Source organism: Phyllostomus discolor, chromosome 1, assembly GCF_004126475.2.
Source record: "Phyllostomus discolor isolate MPI-MPIP mPhyDis1 chromosome 1, mPhyDis1.pri.v3, whole genome shotgun sequence".
Classification (NCBI taxonomy): Eukaryota; Metazoa; Chordata; class Mammalia; order Chiroptera; family Phyllostomidae; genus Phyllostomus; species Phyllostomus discolor.
Genome location: NC_040903.2, coordinates 210624672 through 210643865, shown reverse-complemented (window position 1 = coordinate 210643865; position 19194 = coordinate 210624672). Strand labels below are relative to the sequence as shown.

Genomic DNA, 19194 nt, shown 5'->3' with positions numbered 1-19194 from the left:
GAAGAAATTCTTTGAACTAGTACCGCTGACTCAGCATCCTTTGTGCTGTATGAAGGTTGTTGCCTTGGATGGCGAATGAATGGGGACAGGCGTATGGTTCCGTTGACATAAAATACATCCTTACTTGTCAAGAAAAAAAAGAAACCCGAATTCGAACCTACATAGAAATGTGCTCTTTTATCTAGCAGGGCAGCATGGTGATGGGGCAACATGGCACACCAGAAAAGTCAAGGAACTTGGAATCAAAGGACGTAGGTTCAAGTCTCAGATCTCCCACTAACCAGCTATATAACCTTGGCCAAGACACTCCAGGTCTCTGAGCCTCTTTCCTTATCTGTAGACACACAGATGAGACCAGATGATCTCCTTGCAACTTTCCACACAAACCGTGAGTCTATGAAAGCACATTCAGGGTAAAATGTGATAGAAAATGTGCCTCCTTGGTACATTAACTAGGAGCTCCAAGCCACTGCGGTACAAACTATGGTCCCATTTCGTATAACGCAGCCCAGAAATGAAGCCAGGCACACAGAGGCGAACGAGACACAAAGCTGGGACTCATGCAGCTCGCACTCTCACTGGGAGGCTTCGATGCTGTGTACGTGCTGATCCGGAGAGCTCCATCAAGCCTTATGGCATCTGACAGAGGAGGAATTGCCACAGAGAACATGAGCACTTTTAAAATTGAAATTCAAAGTCTTATTTTGAAGAATGAGAAGTTCACCTCGCTGACCAGAGTATTAAGCATTTCAGGCAAAGGAAATGACCTTAGCAAAGGCAAGGAAGTATGAAATTAAATAAGACTATGAATGTCAAGCAGTTAGCACAATGCCTGCCCTATGGTAAGTGCTCAAAGACAGTGGTTGTTGTTTTGATGACAATCAGGATTCTGAAAGCATGCAGGAGGCATGGGGGTGGGGCAGGGGGCCGCAGAGTAACTGGAAAGTGACAGAGGTACCTTCTTGTGTGCCACACTAAGGAAGTTTGGACATTGTCCTAAAGGAAATTAGAACTTATTAAAAATTTTAAAGCAAGGAATGAATGCAATGAAATTTGTGTTTAGAAAGACCATCATTTAGATTGTAGTATGGAGGACAGACTGGTGGACTTGGCCCAGAACTAAGAGGACCAATTATAGCAAAGTATTGTGATATATGAGAGCTCCCCACATTAGATGCTTTCACGGAGATGGAAAGTGAAGCATTCAGGATGCAATAACCGTTTCCTCAGTACTGCTACATGCCTTTCTTTTTAAGTTGAACAATAACTGAATACCAACTGGTTATGTTCACCTGAAACATACATACCCTTGTGGCATTGGTAGAGGGTATCTTCAAGAGGCAAATCATAATTCTCAAACTGGAATCTAAAGAACACTGTGAACAAATATGAAAAACAAAAAGTCAGTCCCCTTCTTAATGTATCTTTCATTCATATATTTCCTATGAGCATTTACTTTAGGAAATAAAATCTGAGGTATAGCTGTCTCCTTATAGTTTTCCATAACATATATTCATGCTGAAAAAAAAATCATTTTCAGGCTTTAAAAAGATTTATTAAACCACGATGAACAATTAAATAATTAAACACAGTTCTTAAACTATTGCTCAAAGATATATCCCCAAAACTAAATCAGATAGAGTTGGATAATGAATTGGACAGATGGATGGATGGATGGATGGGTGGGTGGATGGATGGATGGATGGATGGGTGGATGGATGGATGGATGGGTGGGTGGATGGATGGATGGATGGATGGGTGTGTGGATGGATGGGTGGGTGGATGGATGGATGGATGGACGGATGGATAGCTGAATGGACAGACAGATCGGTAGGTACATGCCCAACTCTACAGAGGTAACACTAATTTGTAAAAGGCCATGTTGGGAAAAAAAGATCAATTTAAAACCATTAGGCTTATTAATTCAAATAAGAACCAGTTTCATCTGCCCTTTCTCTGCTACTAGAAGACATGACAAAAACCTGGGGAAAAGCAGTAAAATTTCCACAAGAGAAAATCGTATCACACAAATTTATTAGATTTGTACTTGGCAAGATTCCACATCAAAACGTACTTTTTAAATCGAGTTTACTGGGATTGGGGAAAATGTGACAGCAAGAATAAACAATAATATCATTTAACATTGTAAATATATCACAATAGCAGGCTACAGTTGAATTTCTGCAGCTGGGTACCATAGTAACTTCTTTAAGATAGAACAAAGGAGGCCAGTGCTTCTCCAAGTGTAACCCCTGGACAAGGAGCCCCTCTATGACCTGGAAACTTACTAGAATGCAAATCCTCAGACTACACCCCCACTGAATCAAAAGCTCTCAGAATATGGCCCAGGAAAATGTTTGTTTAGCCAGTCGTCCAGGGACCTGGGTGCATACTCAAGTTTGTAATATACTTCTCTAAACTGATGAGAACACACTATGGAAGGTTTTTCACTGGCTTAATATTTCCCCCAGAGATTACAAACAAAGCAGCAGATGATCCAAGGCAGTGCCCAGACCTGACCTAGCAGGAGAAACTTTCACACACATTCTGAAAATATTTTGCAAGTGCTTCCTAAGGGAAGGAACCATTGGTCGATTTAACCGCCTCAATACCCATCCGAGTTGATGGGACATTTGCATTACTTTGAGCCTAGGGCTGGAAACTGGTAGCCCATAGGGTCCCCACAGTGTTTTAAAAATCAGGAAATAATATTTTGGAAGACGTGGGAAGATCATCAGCACGAGACCTGCACCCCCACATGACAAATGGCTGACCCTGTCGGAAGGGACCGGCGCTTTCCAGTTTGCCGGGGTCCCAAGTCTCCTCCGCGTCTTACCTCACGCCACTCCTGTGGGCAGGGGGGGCTCCTACAGGCAGGGCTGAACGTCACAAATTAGGCTTACCAGCTGTTTGCAGCTGGCAATACTTCCAACGGGTCCGTGTTCAAGTTTCGTATTTTGACTATAGCATCAGCCAATAGGCATTTGCATTTGCCAGCTTGACCTCCCCCACTCACTTCTCTTAAGGAACAAGTGACCCTAAATGGCTCTCGGGTGCTGGGGGAGTTCCGTGCGGCCAAGTTCAACTGCATACACTTGGTTTTCCCACGTGTTTACATATAGTAACTATATACATATGTGGTTTCAAAGTACTAAACCTCTTGCTTGGACTTGTTCCGCTACTCCAGGCTTGTGGGTAGACAAGAATCAAAAGATGTAAGAGACAGCCCTGGCTGGCATGGCTCAGTGGATTGAGTGCCAGTCTGTGAACCCAAGGGTTACCAGTTCGATTCCCAGTCAGGGCACATGCCTGGGTTGTGGGCCAGGTCCCCAGTAGGGGGCGTGCGAGAGGCAACCACACATTGATCTTTCTCTCCCTCTCTTTCTCCTTCCCTTTCCCCTTCTCTAAAAACAAATACATAAAATTTAAAAAAGAGAGAGATGTGAGAGAAAAACAATGATGTGAGAGACAGTAAAGATCTCGGTATTCCTGCTTCTCACAGTAACTTCCAGCCCAAGGAAAGCAGCGCACACCAGGCTACGAGTCGCTGAATCATCATCCTTACAGAACCTACGTGGGGGTCCTATTTTCCAAATCTGCCAGTTTGGATAAAGCTCTTGATCAGAGGTGGCTGGTCGTTATGAAACATCTTCTATGCATGGGACACTCATTTTAGAAGCGGTGCTGCTAACGTGTGACTGCACCTGCCAGATTAACAAGTGATTCATTAGCATGTTGCATACTTCTACCCGGGATCAGCCTCGAGCACAAAAAGCGTGTGGGACAAACAAGGCTCACGGGCACGGCAATGGCCACCGCCAGCCGGCTCTCTCCCCCTGCCGCAGAGATGGCATGCCCTCAGTTCTCCCCCGCTTCAGAAGGACCCGGGAAGTCTGTCAGTGGAAAAGGCCCTGAGCTCCAATCCTCACACGGCCGCCGCCTCTCCGCATCTGGAGTCCCCATCTGCCCCAGCGGGACCTTGGAAAGAACGGCTTTGAGAGGTCTCTTCCAGCTTTAACAGGACAGGATTCGTTTTCCCATTGATGAGCGCGTGTTGAAGACGTTCCTTAGGCTATCAGAGTTCCAGCTGGGAACGTGTGTGTGTGTGTGTGTGTGTGTGTGTGTCCTTGGGGGGGGGTGGCGGGCTGCAGAGAGGAGGGCGTAAAGCCATCAGGAGTCTCACCTTGGTCTCGCAGGGACCTCATTCACAAACACACAGCGGTCGCTGCCATTTAGATCATTCTCTAGAAGTGAAGCTTTACATTACATGTCTGGTCTCCTTTTAGACAAAACTACTTATTTATTTACCTATGTATTTCTTTAAAAATATTCACTTGAGCCCTGGCTGGCGTAGCTCAGTGGATTGAGTGCGGGCTGCAAACCAAAGTGTCGCAGGTTCGATTCCCGGTCAAGGCATATGCCTGGGTTGCAGGCCACGGCCCCCAGCGACCGCACATTGATGTTTCTCTCTCTCTCTCTCTCCCTCCCTTCCCTCTCTAAAAATAAATAAATAAAATCTTTACAAAAATATTCACTTGAGAAAAATTTTAGATAAACACCATCTAACGTCTTTCTGACCCTTATTTTTTTAAATACACTGGAAACATGAAATCACTAAGTCAAAATACCCGCTGCATATTGCTGTCATTCTGTGACATGTGTAGAGAACAACCTAAATAATGTTCTCCGCTCCAAGGCTAACAGAGATTCTGTGCGGCCCCTTAGGAAACATGAAGTCACCCAAGACGGATGACCTGCGAACAGGAGAAAGGAATTTCAAACGCAATCCAGTCCCAGCTTACCTTCAGAGGCAAAACACAAGGCAGCTTGGCAAAAAACGTCTGAAACTGGTTGCTGATCGTGGCCCAGAGGCTACTGGGAGAATCCATGGGCAAAGCTTCCATGAAGGTGGCGATGTTTTCCAAACAGTGTATCATAGCACCCCCTGCTGGTAAATTCTTTTTGTTATTTAGACCCTAGAACACAAAAGCAGAGGGAATCAACTGCTGAGATGGCGCGGTCATCGGTGTAGCTCCGTGGTGAAGGTCAGTTTTAAAAACCACATATTCAGTCGGTAGTTGTGTCGTGCGCCTACTACCCAGGGTCATCCTCGCCGCTGGCAGGGGTACAAGGAACAAATCAACACATTCCGACAAACTTAGGAGCAGAAATTGTGATCTTTGACCCAGTGAAAGAAGGTGAAACGTGAGCAAGGAAAACATCTTTCAAGCATCTACAACTGGCGTGGTTAGGCGCTCAGCAGACACAATGAATGATGCTTGCGGGAAACCCTATCGGACAAAGACTAAGAGTGATGGCCGGCAGCAAAGTCCGAGTGGCACTCTGCCAATGCCCCACGCTAATTGGGACAGCGAGTGAGTGGAGGACGTGAGACGTGAATGTGATCTGGCACCACAACAAATCAGCCATCCATCCATTAAGCAGGACTTGAATCCAAATCTCGTGATACATGAATAAGTGACACGGAGATTTGAATCTGAATCTCACTACACAGGGCACACGGCTCTACCCACCATGCGCTTCGAGAGGCAGGAAGTCCCTGGGGGTCAGTGCCCAGTGGGTGGCGACCACCCCTTAGCTGGGAGTGTCCGGAAGCTCTCAATACACAGCAAGTCGACCCAGAAAAAGCAATGCCTGACGGACACCCGCCTGGGGTGCTGGCAATTTTTTAAATGGATTTTTAAATTTTACATTGTTTTCAATGTATAGTTGACTCTTTAAAATTAAAACTTTTTCACTTCGTTTTTACATCCAATGCCTTCCTTCCTCGGCAGGGATTTCCACGGGGGCTTGGCGTGTCAGGCGAACCCACCTCCAAGAGCTGACTGAGGGCCGCGATGGAGCTCAGCTCGTTGAAATCCATCAGAGACGTGGCCAAGGTCCGCAGAAAAGTCCCATCTGGAAAGGGGACGGTCAGGGTCAGCAGGGTCAGCAGGGTTAGCGGTTCCAGCACCCAGCCGCGTCCGCGGCCCCGGCTCGCCCCGCGGAAGGAGTACCTTTGATGGTGCTCTGGAACAGCTGCGGGAAGATGCCGTTGGGCGCCAGCTGGTGGAAGATGCACCGCAGGAACTGCTTGGCCACCCCCGCCGCGTTGCCCGGGACCATCATGCTGGGGTGCAGCCGGGAAAGAAAAGACGAGGGATCGTGGGACTAATGGCGTGAGCTGAGGTGTCCATGTATTTATTTATTTCCAGTCCAGGCATTGAAACATACCAGTCCACTTACGGAACATCTCATTGTCATGGTCATCAGTGAGATGAAATATTCTAATCAGACAGAACCCTGTGAATCCGTTTTTAGAAAGAGAGAACCAGGAAATGCCAGGGTGGTCCCAGGCTAATCCAGCCACCCCCGGGTACCGATGAGGGTTCCGAGGCCCAGAGACAAAAGGTGACCTGCAGAGGCCGCCCATCCAGAGGGTGGCAGAGTCGGGACTCGAACCCAGGATGAGGATCATCCACAAGATCCTCCCACATCAACAAGGTCCTCCCAGAAAGTGTCACTGGCTACAACAGAGAGCTGCTCTGAGGGAAAATACAGGGAGGGAAATGTTCGTTCCTGTTGGGAGAACTGGGAAGGATCTGGGGGAGGAGGGGTGGGGCTCTGAGTCGGCACTTGTGTGAAGTGGGTAGGACTTTGATGTGTGCGGTTCCCCCTTTATCCTCTGTACCGCCTCTGCGTGTCACGAGGGAGCCAAGAGATGAATGAGTAGGTGGCCCTGCCCCCCAGATTAAAGTATTAGATGGGATGGATATAAGCCCAGACTGAGAAGTGGGGAGACGGCCCTCTCAGCTGAACTGTTTCATTCTGCCACGTCTACCCTGAAATGCTGGTTCAAACTTGTAGGTCAAAAATGTCCTTCAGGCCTGGCTGGTATAGCTCAGTGGATTGAGCGTGGGCTGCGGACCAAAGCATCGTACGCTGCTTTGGTTCGAGTCCCAGTCAGGACACATGCCTGGGTTGCAGGCCATGGCCCCCAGCAACTGCACATTGATGTTTCTCTCTCTCTCTTTCTCCCTCCCTTCCCTCTCTAAAAATAAATAAATAATACAAAAACTATTATTAAAAAAATGTCCTTCAGGAAGAAATAACACCAAACTTAACAAACTCTTTCAATATTTAGGGAGCTCTTCCCAACTTATTTTATGAGGCGAACATAGCTCTAAAATGAATATCGGATAAAGGTATTACAAAACAAATCAGACAAAGTCATTATAAAACAAACAATCAAAACGGAACCAAACAAAGAGAAAAAAGACCAACAGCTCTCACGGACATTTAATCCGACAATAAATAAAAAGGGTAATGGACCATGACCAAATAGAACTTACAACAGGAATGTAAGAATGACTGAACACTCAAAACCACTAAACCAAGTGAACTTAGCTTATTACATTGCAATGTTAATACCAAAACAAAATCAACTGAACATTCACATACCAGCAGCAAAAAGTTGGAAAATTAAACTTTTTTAATTCCATTTACATTGTACCTATTAAAACAAAATTTAGGGGAATAAACTTAACAAGTGAAAACCGTGAAGCACTGCAGAGAGCAACGGAAAAGATCGGCAGAACCAAGAATGTGTGCTATGTCCATGAATCGAAAGACAATACTATGTCAGTTAGCCCCACGCTGATTTGTAGTTTCAGTACAGTCTCAGCAGCCTTCCCTGCCCCCACCAAACTGAGAAGCTTACTGTAAAATGTATACGGAAATGTGAAGAACCTGGAATACCCAAACCAACCTTCTTGAAAGAGAGGACGAAAAGGAGGTGATTCACACTCTCTGACTTCAAGACTGACCGCACAGCGGCCGTCCCCGCGACAGTGCAGTGCCAGCTGAAGGCTCAGCACGCGGACCCATGACACGGGACAGAGGGCCTTGAAACAGCTCGACCCTCATGTGGCGTTTGATTTTTGACGGACACCAAAGTGATCCAATGTGTAAAGGGAAAGTCATTTTTTTCTAATGGGGAAGAAATAACTAGATGTCCACATGGATGAGAGAGAAGGAACACGAACCCGCACCTCACACCGCACCACGGAATTTAATTTGAGATGAACCATAGAAATGCTACAGCCATCAAACTTCGAAAGTAAAACTTTGGAGACATCTTCTTGACTTGAGGGTAGGCAAAGGTTCCTTAGACAAACAGCAGGAAGCAATAATTATAAATCGTTTTAAATTTGTAAAACATTAGACCGCATCTAGATGAAAGACTTCTCATCAAAATACACTATTAAGAAAAGGAAGAGGCAAGCCCCAAACTGAGTGAAAATATTCCCAGCACATATTTAATGCAGGCCTGGTGTTCAGGATACATAAAGAAACCCTGCGACTCAATAACAAAGAGACAAAAGCCTAGTTTAAAACGTGCAGAAGATTTGAAAGATTTACGGAGGGTTATGAAGAGTACTTGAAAACACACTCAACAGCATTTAGTCATCTAGTCATCAGGGAAATGCAAATTAAAACTATAAGGGCTAAAATCAAGAAGACCAAGGCCACCAATTTTTGGCGAGGATGTGGAGCAACCAAAGTCCCATATACTGTTGGTGGGGATACAAAATCGCTTTAAAGGGAAGTTCTGGCAGTATCTCATAGCCTAAAACATACACCTCTCTTAGAAGCCAGTGATTCCATTCCTAGGCATTTGCCTAAGAGAAATAAACACATCTGTTTAAAAATAGGCTCCTGTAAGAATGCTGGAACAGTTTCATAACGGCCCCAAGTTGGAAGCAATGCAAATGTCCCTCAATAGAAAAGAGAATAAATAAACTATGGGCTACTACTCAGCCCTGAACAGGAAACTAACCACTGATACGTGGGACAACACAGAAGAGCTCTAAAGCATCACGCTGAGCAGAGGGAGTCAGGCGCAGAAGAGCGCATGCAGCGCGATTCCGTTCGCATGAGGTGCTGCAGTGGAAAACGTCAGGATGGTGTCTGCCCCCGTGAGCGTGGAGACTGCCTGGGAAGGTGCATGAGGGAACGTTCCGGGGGTGATGGTGATGCTGTCTATTTGGACAGGTGTTCGGGTTACACAGGTGCATGCATTTGTCAAAACTCAGCTAGTGTACAGGTAAGATATGTGTACTTTTTAATGTGAATTTTGCATCAGAAGAAAAAAACATAAACAAAAAATGAACTTTAGTTAATAAGTTTGCTAAAGAATATACAGGGGCCCTGGCCAGTGTGGCTCAGTAGGTTGGAGGGTCGTCCCATAAGCCGAAAGGTCACAGGTTTGATTCCCGGTAGGGGCTCATGGCTAGGTTGCAGGTTCAGTCCCTGGTCAGGGCGCATGCAAGAGGAAACCAATCGATGTTTCTCTGTCACATCAATGTGTCCCCCTCTCTCCCTCCCTTCCCTTCTTTTTAAAGTCAGTAAATATGTCCTTGGTGAGGATTTAAAAACAGAATATAGGGGGGAAGTATGCTAATGCCTGAAATTACTTTGAAATGCATTCAGAAATAAAATGGATGGATGGATGGGCAGAAGGATGGCTAGATGGCTGGCTATGTGACAAAGCAAGAGAAATGTTCATCGTAGAATCCAGGTGATGGGTATATGAGTGTTCACTATAAAGTTCTCCCAGTGTTGCAGTATGTTTAACACTTTTCATAATAAAACGTCAGAGGAAAAAGTAAAGACAAAACAAGAAACTCTATGACTCCACAGAGCGTTAGAAAGAAGAGCAAACGTTCCTAAAACCCTAAGTTACGGAAGTGTGACAACACTCCCTTATCTGCTACAGTTCCGCAGTCACGGATGCCATATCACTCGGACCTCATGACCAACGCCCAAAGGCACGAGAAGGTCACCTGTGGGTCTGTCTCTTTTACAGACCAGCAGCTAACGCAGAGAGATAAGTGTGCCCAAAGTCACACACAGCAGCCGCTCCTGCTGTCCTCTGGTCCTTTCTCCCACTGCAGCCAAAGTACCCTTCCTACATGCTACACACACACACACACACACACACACACACACTCACACACACACACACACACTTTGCTGCTTAAAAACCCTTCGGCAGCTTTCCCCTGCTGCCAAAAGAAAGCCCAGAACATCTAACATGACTTATAAACACTGTCCTACGTGACGAGCCCGTCTCAGCAAGGGCCTGCACCGCCATGCCGCAGCTGCACTGGCCTTTTCCTGGTTTCCCCAGCACACCAGGTCCTTCACGGCCTCGAGACCTTTGCACGTGCTCTTCCCGTAACTACCTGCACAGTGAAACCCAGCTCATTCTTTTCAGATCATATTTTACACATCACACTTTAAGGGAAGCCCTCCTCTCCTTCTCCCCTGCCTCACCCCCGGTCTGCCTATCCTATGCCCACTCATTTCCCATGGAAACAGGCCCATCTCAGTGAGCGGTCCACTCAGCAGCCCAGCCGTTCAGCCCAAACCCTGCGAGTCATTCTGCCCTATTTTCTTTCTCTCTCGCCTACCATCCCATCTATCAGTAACTTTTGTTGCTTCTCCTTTCAAAATATTTCCTGGCTATAACCTTACTTCCACTACCTCAAACCAAGCCTTTACGACCTCGCCGCTGCACCACTGAAATGGTCTCCAGCCTGGCTTCCCCGCGCCTGCCCTTGACCTGCTTTCCTCCGTGACCTGCTTTCAATTCAGGAGCCAGAGTAGTCCTTTCAAAACACAAGAGGGGTCACGTCACTCGCTCCTCACTCCCGGCTTCGCTCAGTGGAAGTTGGACGTGGTATCATGCCCCCCTGGGTGCTGCCCGGCCTGGCCTCCCATCACCCCTCCCATCCCGTCCCCGCCCCTCTTTCCGGGCCCACAAGCTCCAGCCCGCATTAATCGTCTTCCCTGACTACACCAGGTACTTTCCCGACTTCCGGTCTCTGCATTGCTGCTTCCTCTGTCTGGAACGCTCTTTCTACAAATCGCTGCCTAGGTGCGTCTCCCCCTTCCAGGTTTTGCTCAGGACCACTTCCTCAGAGAGGCTGCTGTGACCAGCACACCCAGAACACTACCTCCAGGAGCTCTCTTCTCCTGGACTGACTGGATTAGTTTTCATAGCATTTAGCACTAAACGATATAAAACTACACTATCACACTTGTCTGCCTCCTCCACTAGAATATAAGTTCTGTGAGAGCCAGCATTGGCTGTTTTGTTAACTACGGTACCCTCAGTTCCTAGAGGTCACCCCAGAAATACTTGTTGAGTAAATAAATGACTCACTACACTTCTTGTTCATAGCACTTAGCGCTGTCTAGAGTTATAAATATGAGTAAATATTTTATTCATCCTTGTCTCCAGGTAGACTGTAAGCCCTACGAGGGCAGAAATCATGTCAGTCATGCCCCAGTTGAAACCTAAGCATCTGGCACAATGCCTGGTACAGAGTGGGCTGAAAAATACTTACTAACATGAATGAATGAAAGCATGCATGAATGAATGAACAAAGGAGGGTGTGAATGGAACATGAACGAGTGCTCTCTGGAGCTGCAGCTGAACCTAATCATACTCCTTGCACGTTGTACACTCTGGTGCTTTACAAATGGGATAACCAAGCACAAGAGGCAAAAAGAAAGTGAGATCTGGGCCCCCTGTAGGACCTTACCTTTCTGCTTGATTGGAAAAAGTCGTGCTGGACGCCAACCTAGGAAACAAAGCGGACAGAGTCACATGACTGCCTTAGGTCTTCAAGACGAAATGCATGAGCACTCGGTGGGACCCGCTGTGGCTCTGGGTTATACGGCAAGGTGGGAAACCTCTGACTGGGGACAGAAGGGCCCATGTGGTGGTCAGTCTCCAGGGTTCAGCTTCACCTAGTTCCTGCGACCCGATTTCTGCATCAAATCAGGTGTTTCCACGGAATTGCATACAGCGAGGCTGGTTTACTATCACCCCGCCCATCTATAAAATGGCCCTCTGCAGCCGGGTCAGGCGGGCATCATCAGAACAGCGTCTGACCCGACCCAGCCCCATATTAGCTCAGCTCAGTACTGACTCCTCTGTATACGACCTCTGAAACCTAACCACAGACACATCACCGACTGTGAAAGCCTCTCTAAGACAGTAACATGGGAAGCCAGGGGTACTTGTCAGCTATTTGTTGGATGAGAGGACATAGTAAGTAATGTGTTAGGTGGCCCTGGCTGGCATAGCTCAGTGGATTGACCGCGGGCTGTGAACCAAAGCGTCGCAGGTTCGATTCCCAGTCAGGGTACATGCCTGGGTTGCAGGCCATGGCCCCCAGCAACCACACATTGATGTTTCTCTCTCTCTCTTTCTCCCTCTCTTCCCTCTCTAAAAATAAATAAAATATTTAAAAAAAGAGAAATGTGTTAGGTTGAGTAATCAATATACTATACAATATGTAATTTTTGAAAAGTATAATTAGATGGTTCTACACATATGGAAATAATCTATAGGTACAGAAAGAAAGAGAATACACTACACTGGTGGGTTTAGAAAATCCCAGCCTTGATCAGTAAGATCCTGAAGAAACAAATAAAAGGAATGCTACAGATTTGTTTGCTCGAGACCACAAGAGAGCGAGGCCAAGAGCACATCTGGAGGGGACCAGCGGGTCCCGCAACCACTGACACCATGCACCATTCCTGGATGCCGTGGTCCCGGGCCCTCTCGTGCTAGGGAGATTCCAGGGAAAAGATAAATGCTGGCAAATGAAGTCACCAGTGGTTAAGGGCACAGCAAACGTGGTCTTGAAGGCAGTACCTGGGAAGAGGGGCGGGGAAGTCTTAAGAGGGATGTAAATATCAAAATACAAAATCATGTAGAAAGGCTTGGGGGATACCTGCGAGGGTTGTTCCGAACTTCCCTACTGTTAGAGCACAGTTCCTGTGCGCCCGGCACACACCCACCGAGTGTTTGTACATCCACGTGACCTCAGGAGGGGCTGGGGCGTGCCAGGAAGCCCGGAGTCGGGTGATGGCTGACTCTGTTTCCCTGGCAGGTTTGGGGATTGGGCTTAGGTTGTTAAGAATTCCGGAAGCTTGCTTTAAATGCTCCCCCCGTCTCTTGCTAGCCTACCTAACAGGGGCAGAGATTTAAACACCTATCTACATGGAAGTATATAAACACGTATCTGCTACTGTTTTTCCTTTGCTTTTCTTCAAAGAGCACGTGTTTCGACCCTAAGAGTTGGCCGTGCTTACACATAGTTGATTCCCTCTTAATGTCAAAACAAAAATACATAAACAAAACCCCTCTATAAGATGATCACACCTTAGATAATCTACTTCAAATCACTGTTCTGGTATGTCCAGAACAATAAACTATTCAAACTGAAAAGTACTGACGACAGAAACTGGGACCCCGCATGAACAACTACTCTCCATCCCATAGCGTTGTTGCGAGTTGGTACAAAACCTGCAACACGATCACGATGATTAGATTAAAATCAAGGGTTTAAGGAAATAATCCATCCTTTCTCATGTCTCCGTCTCCCTGTGTTCGCCCCTCACTTTCTGCATTGGCTGTTCGTCAGGTGGAACAGTGACACCATCTCTAATTCCATACTCCTATGGTTTCCACAGAATAATTGGGGGAAGGAGAGAAAGGGGTCACGTATTTTTAAGGTCAAGGGGTCTTTCATGCTCTCCTGTTTGTCTTTAACTTGCAATCAGCATTTCTGCATTTAGACTGAAAGTCTTCATTTAAAAAAGACTGGAGTTTAGCTCCATTAAGACTCATTCCCTTTCCCTTCCTCAAATACCAGGAATTTGCAGAATCCAGTTTCTCCGCAACCTCCTCCACAGAGAACTTCCCTAAGACATCACTTCCATCCTAAACTTGTACCGCACTTACCACGCACACCGTACGTTACAGCTCTGCATCACGTCCTGTCTTGGACAGCCACCCAGTTATTCCACCCATCACTGTCCTGTTCAACAGCTCCACCACAGATAAAGCAGCCGAGAGCCAGAGGTTGGCCAGCGCCCACAGACCACAGAGCACCTCAGCTCTGGGCCCGCACAGACTAGAAACTTGATGCATTCATATGGAACGTAATTCAACCCTCTCCCATACATTGTTCATGGTAGGACTACATTGGCCACTGAATTTCAATGCCACTTACGTTCATGAAATACTTCACTTTCCTTCCTGGGTCCTGTCTACTGGATGGAAGTTTCATAACATGAAACTTTTCCAAGCACCTAAGTTTAACCTTCCCTCCCTTGGGCTGAAGGCCCTGTTCCCACGGTGTGTGCACCCTTCCTCTTGGAGCCAGAAGGTGAAACGGCTACACCTCCACTTACGCCCCCATCTTCCTGCATTTCAACTGCATAACAACGGAGCCACCCCAAGATTATAAAATGCCTGGAGAGCCACCCTAAAACGGGCAAAGAGAGATCAATGATCATAACACCTAAACCACGTGAAGTGTTTGCTCTGAATTGCACACGGTTCCGAGCACCATTACACACATTTGCTCGCAGAGTGATACGCGGCAAACGACAGAGTTTTCTCAGTGCGTTTCCCTCTAGCATGGTGGTGACTCCTGACCCCGCACAGCCGGGGCGTTCAACCAAAAGTCTGGTCCAGTGGGTTTTTAGAATCAGTCTGAGTAGACCCCACACACAGCAGGCATCGATAAGGTTACTGAATGTTTCCCTTTGGAACCGGCAGTTTTTATTTCAACCTATAAATGGAGCAAGGCTCCTTCCTAGCAGACGGAACAGCAGCCGACGCTCACCTGCCCACGGACTGCATGATGTCCAGCAGCAGCGGGGCCGCCAAGTCCGGGCTTAAGTGGATGAACGTGGAGAGGACGACAATGGCCAGCCCCAGGGTTTCCTCGTCGTATTCTTCAAGAATGGCCCCGCAGTCATGGCACCTGCGAAGAAAGCAGAGGAATGCTTTCCATGAAAGCCAGCCATGCCTTCAGTAGGTAACAAAACACATACAGCCGTTTCTGGTGGGTCTTGAAATGGTCTCCAAAGGGGGTCAGTGGTCTGATGTGAATAATAAACAGGAGACCTTGATGCCACCTCAGCAGCGACACAGAGACAGCAGCACACGTGGCAGAGACCGGGAGAGACCGGGAAGACACTCTTTCCGCTCACAAACATCCGGTCTGTCCGGGAACTTCCTCCCTGTCACAACGAGTGCCAGTTGGACTGACAGACTCGGGCGTCTAGCGGAGGGATTTTAGGCCCGTGAAATTATTGTTGGGGATAGTCAGAAACTAGATCTGTGTTCATTTGTTGAAATTAAAAATCAAAAATGCCTTGACGCAAATGCAAGCTTTCCTAGGTTTTCAAATTTAAAAATGTCCTATTTGTCAGGGAGAGATACCAAGTCGATAGAACATTCTGGAAAGCGCCCGGGGAGGCTGGATTCCCACCTCTTCTCCACCACTCAGCTAGGTCCATTTCATAAACCCTCTACGCCTACAGAGGGTAACGTGTGAACCACAACGGCACCTGCGGTTCAGTAACTCACGACTCACTGCTGTCTGCAGTCCCCGACGGAGGCCCAATGTAACGCATCTCAGCCAAAGCCGCGGCTCGGCTGTGCGGCCACGGCGGGGCAGCCGTGTGATATGAAGGGGAGTCCACAGGGAAGGGCCAGGGAGCCCGGGCTGTGGTCGCTACGGTGACCCTCCCGTCCAAAAACTTACCAAACAATGTCATACTGGATTGGCCAAAAAGTCCGTTTAGTTTTTTCCATATAAATAAAAGACCCATTTTTCATTTTCACCAATAACTTTACTGATTTGGATATTTTGGATATGTTGGCTATCTGGCTATCTCCCACTTGGTAGATCATTGATGGTTCTCGGTGAAGATCTCGATTTGATCACTACTGAATGCAACTGGTCTACCCAACTGTGGAGCATCGCCCAGAGAGAAATCTCTAGCAGGAAACTTCCCAAACCACTTTTGACACGTTGGATCAGTCATAGCACCTTCTCCACACACTGCACAAATCTCTTTTTGTGTTTCAGTTGCGTTTTTACCTTCCTTGAAATAACAGAGCATAATATGCCAAAACTGTTGCATATTTTCTTCTATCTTCAATATTAAAATGGCTACATAAAAATTCACCAATTTTGATAAGGCTTTTTTTTAAATGCACACTGATATGACAGCTGTCACCATACAATCTAACATTGTTCTGAATGAAGTTAAAGACAACTAAGCGCTACTAGAGCCATCTTATGGAAAAAAAACAAACTTTTTGAGTAACCCAATACATATAGATAAAATCCCTTACAAACTGACTTTTTAAAAATATAGGATTCACATTTGTAACTAAAAAAGAAGAGAAACAGAATGTATACAAGGCAACCAGGAAGGCGACTGGGAGAGACCGGGACAACACGATGGGAAAGTCACAGCAAAGCAGGAGCCAAGAGGAACTACCCTGAAGGGACCAGGCACTCCCCACGCAGACACTCCCAGGCTGCTGTTTGATACCATCACATCTTCGTGATGACTGTCAGCTGTGGCCAGCTACGTGGGTCTTCACACCAGCCCCTTCCAGCCCACCCTCCTCTCCTTCTGTCACAAACCTACCCCACTGGTCACTTGGAACACCTTTACCAGGCAGCCTCCCCAGCCCACGGGGATCTTGCCAAACTTGAAACCCCATAAGTCCTATTCTTCACCACGTGCACTGAACAAGCATTAATGGGCCAGGCACTGTAGAGGGAGCTTAGAGCACAAAACACAGAGGAAAGTGTCCCAGACTCTAAGGAACGCACAGGCCACTGCAGAACACGCAGGTGCTAACGCCTAAACAATTAAACGACCCTGCGGTAAGTGGTAGAACAAATAAATGCATCAGATACTCGGGAAGCTTGGGGAATGGCATGACTCATTCTGCCTTACGGAATCTGGGAGGTAATCTGCCTGAAACCGGGTCTTGGAGCGTGAACAGGAGTTCACCAGGCAGGGACCGTACCAAGAGAAGGGCATCCTCGAAGCCACGGAGGACAGAACACAGCAGGCATGCTCTGGGGAAGACGAGGGGGCTTGGCCAAGAGTTCCTGGTAGCCAATGGCAAGGCCACCCCCCACACACAACCAGACGGGCATTTCATGAGCTAAGGCATCTGGACTTTACCCTGCAAGCAGCAAAGGACCCTGCAGGCTCACAGTCCAAGAAGCGATACAGCCAGTTTGAGAAATCGGAGAACGGACACACGGACCAAGTCTCCAGCTCAGTCCTGTGCTAACAGCAGGAAGCTTTTGGCTGCGGGGTTTTGTTTGCATGAGACTATTGCTAGGGATAACGAGCAAGTGGATATTATTTTCATTCGTCTAGATTTTTGAAAGCGCCTTGGCCTAACCGGGAGCTGCCCATACGAGACTGTGTTTCTAGAATGATAAATGTATGCCAACACCCGTGGCTACCGTCATTTGAAGGGCGAATGACAGCCCGCCCCCTCGATGCTGTGGCACAGCCGGGGCAGCCCACTCTCAAGTGCTGTGAAGGAAGGAGCGGTGCGAGCTTACTTGTCGGCCATCACCGTCGGCTGCTCGTCCGTGAACTCTTCGGGCGCCGGCACGAACATGCTGACGACACTGGGTGCTGACAGCAGGCTGGACTTGGTGGCCCCTGGGCAAGCAGCAGAGAGACAACTGGTGAGTAGAGACCTGCTTCTGGGGGGGCCGGGAACAGCCCCGCTCTCCTCCGACAATTCCCCCGCAGACCCCGCTCACTGGCAGGTAACGTGGACAGGCCCGCAGCGCTGCGAAAACCCCTCAAGGGCAAAAGGAATTCAACAGAGACGGCGATTTGTTTCTGCTTAAATGGCTGTGAGAGCTAGACTCCTGCCTCTCTCTTGGCCCCTTGGCCTTGAAAAAAAATCAGAGAGTTCAGCTGCCAACAGGGGCCTGGGACAAAGATGGGGAAGGGGGGGATTTACTCAAGGGGATCCGAAATGAGTTAGGACCCTTACCTGCTAGGCGTGAGTGGAAGTTGCCCATATGGTACTGTTTCTAGAATCACAAATATACACCAACACTAAAATGTTTTAAATCTGGGAAAAGAATTAGAGCCCGGAACTCCACGCTTCTAAGCAGGGGAGATGGCTGAGCTAAGAAATCTCAGGACTATGTTCTACTTTGGAAATTAGTATCATAAGCCCCAAAGCCAAAGACTTCATTTTTAAACTGAAATAGTTAAGGATAAAATATCAGCCCTGCCTGGTGTGGCTCAGTGGATTGAGCTCCGGCCTGTGAACCAAAGGGTCGCCGGTTTGGTTCCCAGTCAGGGCACGTGCTGGGGTTGTGAGCCAGGTCCCCAATGGGGGGGGGGGGGGGCTGCGTGAGAGGCAACCACACGTTGATGTTTCTCTCCCTCTCTGTCTCCCTCCCTTCCTCTTTCTCTAAAAATAAATACGTAAAATCTTTTAAAAATAAATAAAATACCAAGTGTTTGGAAGGAGCCACCCAGTGTCTTCAGCCACTGATGACACTGATTAGTAATCTGTGCCACACAGTTTAAGTGTGGGGTTTTATAAATGTGGGGTGCTGACGCCTTCATGAAACCCGAGGCGGGAGTCCCCACCCTGTGCTGTAGAGACGAGTGCACGAGCACACGCCGAGAGTCGGGAGACGGCTCTCCATCGGGAAGACCGGCCGGGCTGGGCAGGCCCCCCGGGAGTGTGGACAGACGCACTCCATCCAAGAAGACTCCCCAAGCGCCGGTCCCGAATAACGCCCCGTTCTACCAACAACCAAGGAAAACCCCGAGACTCTGCGTTCTCCAAACAGGAAAGAAGGCGGATCAACCCGGTGGTCATTAAAGAACCGGTTTCTCATCCAGGGACTGGGAGCTTGGGGCTGAAAAATGAAACTGGCGGACCTTCCCTTACACAGGGGAAAGGGCACGATTCAGAGAATGGGTTTCTAAAGGCGTCCACGTAAACATTTTGGAAACCGAGCCGAGTGGCACCCACAGGTCCGTCTGAGGGAGAAGACGTGGCGTGGACCCTTCGAAGAGTCGGGATGCTGCCTGGCCGTGTCCAGACTTGCTCGCCGATCGGAGGCCGCAGCGTGGGTGTGTGGGGGCCTGGCGCCTGCAGACCCAGAGGCAAAGGCGAGTACCTGGACATACCTTCCTGTCACATCTGAAGATTCCAAACAGGGATGCAAATTTGACTACTATATTTATCAGCCCCTTCGGAGATACTACGCCTTCCTAAGCGGGCCCAAGTGTATCTTT

General features: G+C 47.9%; 1 protein-coding gene across 12 annotated transcripts in view; it reads right to left on the bottom strand.

Annotated features, from left to right (window-relative positions):
- Positions 1–19194, bottom strand: part of UNC79 (unc-79 homolog, NALCN channel complex subunit) — a 209653-nt gene that overhangs the window by 31446 nt on the left and 159013 nt on the right. For all 12 annotated transcript variants that reach the window (XM_036013549.1, XM_036013517.1, XM_036013522.1 and 9 more), the window contains 7 exons: positions 17481–17583; positions 14715–14855; positions 11613–11651; positions 6018–6130; positions 5834–5919; positions 4803–4976; positions 1308–1376 (listed from right to left, as the gene is read on the bottom strand). In XM_036013549.1, coding sequence (XP_035869442.1) covers positions 1308–1376; positions 4803–4976; positions 5834–5919; positions 6018–6130; positions 11613–11651; positions 14715–14855; positions 17481–17583 — 725 coding nt within the window. The remainder of the gene's footprint in view (positions 1–1307; positions 1377–4802; positions 4977–5833; positions 5920–6017; positions 6131–11612; positions 11652–14714; positions 14856–17480; positions 17584–19194) is intronic.